The 7,628-nt window shown below is 34.5% G+C and overlaps 1 protein-coding gene across 1 annotated transcript in view; it reads right to left on the bottom strand.

Annotated features, from left to right (window-relative positions):
• Window positions 1-1,020: 1,020 nt before the first annotated feature.
• Window positions 1,021-7,628, bottom strand: part of LOC126260274 (LON peptidase N-terminal domain and RING finger protein 3-like) — a 215,059-nt gene continuing 208,451 nt past the window's right edge. Inside the window, exons 10-11 of the mRNA XM_049957632.1 lie at window positions 6,800-6,996; window positions 1,021-4,692 (exon numbers count right to left, since the gene is read on the bottom strand). Coding sequence (XP_049813589.1) covers window positions 4,264-4,692; window positions 6,800-6,996 — 626 coding nt within the window. The 3' untranslated portion in view covers window positions 1,021-4,263. The remainder of the gene's footprint in view (window positions 4,693-6,799; window positions 6,997-7,628) is intronic.

Below are 7,628 nucleotides of genomic sequence, written 5' to 3'. Positions count from 1 at the left end.
TGTAAGAAACACACTAACTGAAATGTAGCGACCATCAAAAACAAAAAATGAAAAATTGCCCATAAAATAGAATAAAAAGTTGGAGAAAATATAACCATTAATCATAGATATCATGCATTGACCAGGAATGTTCAACAGTCTTCATGGGCCTATCTGTATTTCTGCACTTCTTTCATAGAGAGATTATTGGCCTTTTCTGATAACCCTGAAATCTAAAAGCAACAACTACTGTAATCATAAACATTGTGTAGTATTTAGAAATCTAAATTGTGAGCTGTTACCATAATAGTAAATAAATAATCACTTTAATTGTCACTCCATTTTTTCTGTTTATTTTCTACCTCTCTCTGCTCTCCCCTTCAATTTTTTTTTTTTTACTTAATTTTGCTTCCTTTCTAATGTTGTTTCTTGATCCTTTAAATAAATGTGTATCCTCACTGCCCCACTTCATAAAATGGCTTTTTTTTCTCTACTACTGCTACTACTACTACTACTACTACTACTCTGCATTTGATACCCCATCTAAAATTTATGCATTGGCAAAGAGCATAGCAGAAGATGGCAGATGTATTTAACTGCTTAACAGTAGTGTGACCAGACGGTACTAAAGCAATTTATTAGTATCATTGTAGGAAGTAATATTCTCAGTATGAGTCAATGTTGTCTGTCAGTTTGTGGTTTTGATACTGTGTTCTTTGGATCGCCCTAGTATTTCTTATAAGCATCTTTCATTTATGTATATAACACATATGTTAAATGTAACACTGAATCAACAAAATATATACTTGTCTTTAAATTAGACAAATATGCTTTTAATTAGTGAATATTCATTGCCAGTCTACTTTAGCATCAAACACAATTTTCCTTCTGATTAATGTTAACATAGCTGGTACAATTTACTAGAGTGTGGGGAAATGATAAGGTTTCTGTCAATAAAAAACAGTTTCAAATTTGTAATCTGTAACACAGTTTAATTAGTTAACATAAATAAACTAACAATCCTACTAATAATATCACAATGTGTGTTTCAACATTCACTTGTTGTTATATAAATACATTTTCACACCCACAGACACAAACAATTACATATGAACAAACTATATAAATACTTTAATATGAAGGCAATTGAGTCAATGAATATCTATGAAATCATTCACTCAACTGATGTTGTGCCACTGTGATAATACAAATATATCATGGTTTTAGAATACTTAGGCTGATCTGGGCAGCTTTTTTTGAAGGACAGAATCTTACACTCTGCAAAATATTTTGCAGTGACAATTGTAAGGCTAACCATACAAAAGAAAGAAATGAAAAACAGTGTAGTAGTATGTTATAAATTTGACAGTTTTCTTTAAAAGGGTGGAGGAGGAGGGGGGTATAGGGATTTAAAGAAATGAATTTGGAAGATGTGACAATAGAAGAACCCATAGAGATAAATAATTTTTAAAAATATGGGAAAGCAGTGTAAATACAAGTTACATATTTTAGGGCTCTGGATATTTAAAAAAATGCAGGTATTAAGAACTGCAAAATAATCTATCCAGTATGTCATTATCGAGAAAAGTGGAAAAATATATGACTCTTACATTTAAATGGCAACAATGATGCATATGTAGCTAATCATTCTGCCAACATTACAGTACCTCATTTTGGTAACAATGTCAATGTGCATAGCATTTTCAGGTGTATTTAATTTATTGTGATGAAAGACTCATTTCCATACTGGACTAAATGCTTGTAAAGTTTACTACAGAAAACTAGCAGTTCCATCTTCTTTTCAAAGATCAGTCAGCCAATTATTTTGACGTAATATGTATGTCAATTTTCTTGCACACAGAAAAATAGTGTTAAGTAAGTCTCACAGTACCAGTAGTAATCTCTCATAATTAAATAACCTTATATCTAATCAGTCTTTTCATACCCTTACTGTCTATTCTGTAACATGTGATATAGGAAATCTCTACACAAATTATCACTGACAGGAAACAGTTTCTGTATTCTTTAACACTTCCATTTTGCAAAGTATACAACATTAATTAGTAAAATCTTTGTAGCTTTATCCTGCTTACATTTATAACTAGTTACTATAGATGTTCTTTCTGACTATGTTTTATTCTTGTCACTGAATTTAGTTTCAGTTTTGGCACATGCAAATTTTGTATCAAAGACCTGATTATCCCATAATGTATGCCTGGGAGTAAGAGTATTTGCTAACCATTAACTTTTCTATTCTCAAGAGCACTGTCACTTTGTATTATAGAAAAAAGAATGATTTTTTAGAAAGACATTCCTAAAAACAGCTCACTATGCCAGTCAATGTGCTGTTGAGCAAACTGACAAATCATAAATCACACTTGCATGTAAGCTCCTTTCCTTTATTGTTTTATATTCATTTCTACTGACATCTGTTTTAATACTTTCTAGTTTTCCATTACTCAGATCTTTAATGGTTTTTGCTATGAGTCAACATTGTCATCAAGAACAAGACAATACCAAATGCATCCAATGACTGTAGGCAAGCTGTTTCAATTAAACAGCAAAAGCATTTCCAAAACCAACCTGTGTATAATAATGATATAATTTAGGTATTTTATTATTTGAAGAGCAAAACGCTTCAATCTGCATATGAAATGATATTATTATTTCATAACTGCAGCTTTTAAATACTCTTCTCAATTGATTTACACAAGAGCAAGGAGCTGCCATATGAAAATATGACCCTGAATGAAAAATAATATACAAAATAGAAGTTATTTGACCTGTGTAAATGATAGAAACAAGTTCCCTCTTATAAATTTAGTGCAAATCAATTATATGCTATAAGTGGAAAATAGATTATTTTTGTGGTTTGTTGTGAGAGTTGTCAGTTGTTCACATGCAAGCACATCTATTTACAAGTAGAAGATTATGTATGACAGTGAATTAAGGATGCAGAAGACCTTTTACTCAGTTGAGGAAAACTGACACACAATATTATACCATAACCCAAGAAATTTTCAACATGCTAAGAATTAACACTAATTAAAATCAGAAAAATAATATAAGAGGAATGTTCAAGCAATGTAAAATGGCATTAATTTACAGTATTTTAATGCATGAATCCACTCATATTTTATTGTATATGTTCGTTTAGTGTTACATACTTTAATACTCAGTTCCAAATGATATTTTGTGAAATTCATATAAGGCGTATGGCAAACACACAGAGCAAAAAGCAAATTAAGTAGAGTGAGATAACTGAATTTGTCAGTCCTGTATAGATAATATAAAAGAAAATCATATGGGAGATACAGTGATGAAAAAATTAGTAAAACAATCAAGAAACACTTAACACGATAAGAAAGGCACCTTTATGAATGGCATAGAACTATGACATGTAATGGAATTTGCAAGGAAATATTAACTTCATGTTAGTTAATAGAGATCATGCTTAGTAAAACTCAGGGGAGACCTAATTTGACCTTAGAACAGATTTTTAGTGACACTGTAGTTGTCAAAAATAGTCATGCAAATAGCAGGGCTAACAGGTCCTCACAGTAGGTGAAGTTTATCTTCTGTAATGATTATCTTAACAGTCCTTAAAAGTTAATAAGAACAACCATGAAAATCTTTTGCCAAAAACTGAAAAAAAGAGAGATAGATTCATTCATGAAATTAGATGTCATACTCTTCTCTTGTTTGTACCTAACACACTGAGAAATTGTGACTGATGAACAATACCTAACACAGTATCTGGAGACTGATATAAAATACATCTCTTATTCCTTTTTATTCTTCTTTGCCTTTAGGAAGCCTATAAATGAATATAGTTACCTTACTCTGTCAGTATACTGTAGAAAACTGCAGGAGTAAGTCTGAAATAATGTCACAATTTCTAATATACTCCCTACCAATCTTTGGAAATATCTTTTTTAAGTGATAAAGTTATCTAGTTTTCATTAAGCTAATATTTAGGGATGAAGTATTGACTTTGATACTGTACAACATCCAAACAAAATGGAATGTTTACCATAGTTACTTTAAATATATTTCTTAAAGTGGACACTGTGAATAAGACTTTTATGTTTACAAAACGCACACACAGAATAAAGGGAAGAACATCTTAAATATCTTTTTTATTTTTTTTATTTTTTTTTTTGCAATTTAGGATGCTTAGATAGTTCAGTCTGTACAGCTTGCACATGAAAGTGCAACAGACTAGTACAGATTACCGAAGTGCTGAATGCAGTTCTCTGAAGGTGGTGGCAAAACATCACAGGGTCAAGATGGCTCTACCACCATTGGTTGTGGTTGCCATACAGATGATGGCATTGACATAGGGTGAGATGGTTGTGATTGTCCACTGTTTGATTGCTGTTGTGGTTGTTGTTGAATGTGTAGTTGCTGACGCTGATGTGGATACTGCTGCTGCTGTAGATGCTGATGTTGCTGTTGTTGTTGTTGTTGTTGCTGCTGCTGCTGTTGCTGCAAAAGCTGTAACTGCTGTTGTTGCAATTGGTGCTGCTGCTGCTGCTGCTGCTGCTGCTGATAACTATAGTGTTGTTGATGGTTGCCATTAGTAATCCTTTCAGTTGATATCTGAGATGCACTTGGTCCTGCAACATTCACCATTCTCAGCTGCACTTGGTCTAGTGTCTTGTCTATTGCCCGAAGTCGCTTCTCGAGGCTTGTTGTTGACAAGATACCTACCTGCAGGATCAAAAATGTGGTATAGATCAGTAGTTGAATTAGCCAAGTAAATAACATTCGGACCAAAGTTTTGACATTTTGAATTTTTCCTACTTTACAACAGAACATGATATCTGTTTTTCAGATTTGTACTGGAAAATTTTTATATTGGTTAGTTACTGAATTTTATAATAAGACCTGGCACACTGTCACAAATACACCTACACAATAAAAAGAGAATGCAAGACTTTGAATATGAAGGCTCATTCTTATTTGTATAGTGTGTTTTTGGCTGTGACGTAGTTGACAGACCTATCAGCAACAGGAACATTTTCTGTCTTCATGCAAGTGAAAATCACTTCCACATAAATGGATGATAGTGACAGGTTACCTTATATTCACTTATGACGCACATGTCTAATTCTGGTCATTATGGCCTGGAGCATTGTCTGTTAAAATTCATATTTGTGTTTGTTATTTGTGAAGAGAATATTGAACAGTACTGTATTAAGTGCAGAATGTAATATAACCCATTTTTCCGCCAATCTAATGACATGAAGGCAATATTCAGTTTCACAAGGATAATTCCCTGCCATATGCTGCCTGTTCTATTCCAATGGTCATATAAGATGAATCGTCAGATCTCTTCCCTATTAAATAAACTGGATATGATGGTACAATGATTACTTGCTCAGGTGATAGACCTATAGCACTTAAGGATTTATCCAACAAATGTATATCAGTGCAATATTCATTGGCTGTACCGCCAACTGCACACACTATTAATATGCGGTTTGAGTGCTCTGCACACCCCTTATGTTTGTAACTTTTACATAAACAGTTTTTTCAGTCACTCATTTTATCTGCAGACCATCCAATCATGAATCCCTGCACATTCTACCTTCAGCAACTCTAAGAACTGTCTTTTGCCTTAGTAAAACTCAAATTACACATCCTGTGTGTCACACATTCTACTGCAAGAACCTGCACCTTCTCCAATTCCATCAGTCCCTCACACTCATTAATCTGCTCCTTCATAATCACATAACCCAAGCTCAAACCATACTTGACAGCCTCTACTCCTTTTCCATAAACCTTTTACTCTGTGAACCCAACTACCTCAATGCCATCACTTCAGTAGAAACACTTATTCTCAATAGCTGGAAGAGCATTCCCAGCACCAAACAAGTAAGCTGCCCCAGCTATACTTCTGCATTATCCCCACATGGAACTGCCTTTAGCCAAGTAGTAACCTACTTCTATGATCAATTGGATATTCCTTTCAAGCAAAAGTTCCTCTTAACTACACGGGGGAGGGGGTATTGTCTCAGTCTCACCAGCATATCCTGCAGTCTCAGAGACCCCCTGGCCTAAATCTGCTAAGCTGAAACCCACTACTGTGTACTGCCTTCTGCCACTAATCTTGTCACCCCTCCACCTTATTCTCTCTCTCACAGCTTCTTATCCACCACCAGTCTCCATTTGTCTTCCACTCTCTGTCACCCTCTTCATTTCTATCTTACCTCTCCCTTTTCCTTCCCTCCCTTTGTCCACTTCCCCGTCTCCCTCACTCCATATCTCTCAAATGCCCTACTATCTAAACTCCTTTTGTCTTGTTGTACAACCACTGTCAAAAGACTTGTCTCATTCTACTCACTACCTCCTCCATGCCTCATGCATCCTTAACTACTCCCTCACCAATACCACCATCAGCCCAGGCAACTACTTCAATTATCAATAAGCTAAAATCAATCTCACCACGGGAGTGTACATTTGGGTGTCCATGTGGTTGTGCATGTGAAAGTGTGCGCTTTTACTGGAAGAAGATCAAGACCTCAAAAGTTAATATTTCTATGCTTCAGACACCAGTTTGCTTACTTACAGCTTTAAAAATGAAATTATTTCACATTTTTGTGCTGTATTTTCTTTATATTTAATCTTTTGTGTCTCCCGGTCAACATATTAAATGAATTTAATTCTTTTTACAGACACAATATGTAGCTTCTGCAGTTTATGAGATATTGTCACAAAATAATAGTAATAATAATAATAATAATAATAATAATAATAATAATGATAAAATAAAAAAGCTGATTGTTTTGTTTACATGAAAAGTGCCTCTTCTAACCTGCAGATGCTGTCCTAATGGCAGTATTGCTAGCAGCCACCATGGCCAGGCAGGTCCATCAGCTAGAGTGGGCCAGTCCTCCTCAACAGCAGGCATGTGGCCAAATGTGCGTATAATTTCTGCCTGCACCTGGGGTGGCATTGCTGCAAACCACTGTTGTCCTTTCTGACGCACTCGCTCATGCAGTTCTTGCAACCCTGTCAAATAATTTAACTTTTTTGTAGCTTGATTAACATATACGAATAATGTGTCAAACATTCACGTTTTTGCTGTAAATTCTAATCAACAAATGTGAAAAGAAGAACTGGAAACTTTTGGTATGATGTGGGAATGCTTTATACTAAAATAATAAAATCTATTAGTTTACAACCTCAGTGGCAAGATGCATGTCATCCTGCAATTCTTGAACTTTCATGTTGTGCAGTTGTGTGCATTGTTCAACATAATTTGAGACAATGAGATTCATCACTTATCAATGGAATGTGTCTGATTTACATTACTTCCCCATTTAAGATCTATGCACACTGACTATTGATTATTCTGCTTCTTTGGTTTTCCCCATCTTCCTTCATTAGGTGTAAAACTTTCCTTGGTAACTTTATTATCTTACACTTTTTTTTCTTTTTTCATATTTTCTGTTTGTGCTTTCAGTTTCTACTGCAGCTTTTTTCCATCATCTTTCTTCTCTCCGAGTGCACTTACTTCAGTGAATCAGCTTCCTTTCCATTCTGTATCTGTTCGGAATTTCTTTCACATTTTTTCCAGATCAATTTTGGCTGTGATTGCTGTTCGCTCTCTTAGCAAACAGTGGCTTTTTCATAATTGTTTC

The sequence above is a fragment of the Schistocerca nitens genome, chromosome 1 (assembly GCF_023898315.1).
Source record: "Schistocerca nitens isolate TAMUIC-IGC-003100 chromosome 1, iqSchNite1.1, whole genome shotgun sequence".
NCBI lineage: Eukaryota > Metazoa > Arthropoda > Insecta > Orthoptera > Acrididae > Schistocerca > Schistocerca nitens.
The sequence above is the reverse complement of the archived record's forward strand: the minus strand, read 5'-3'. Positions and strand labels throughout refer to the sequence as shown.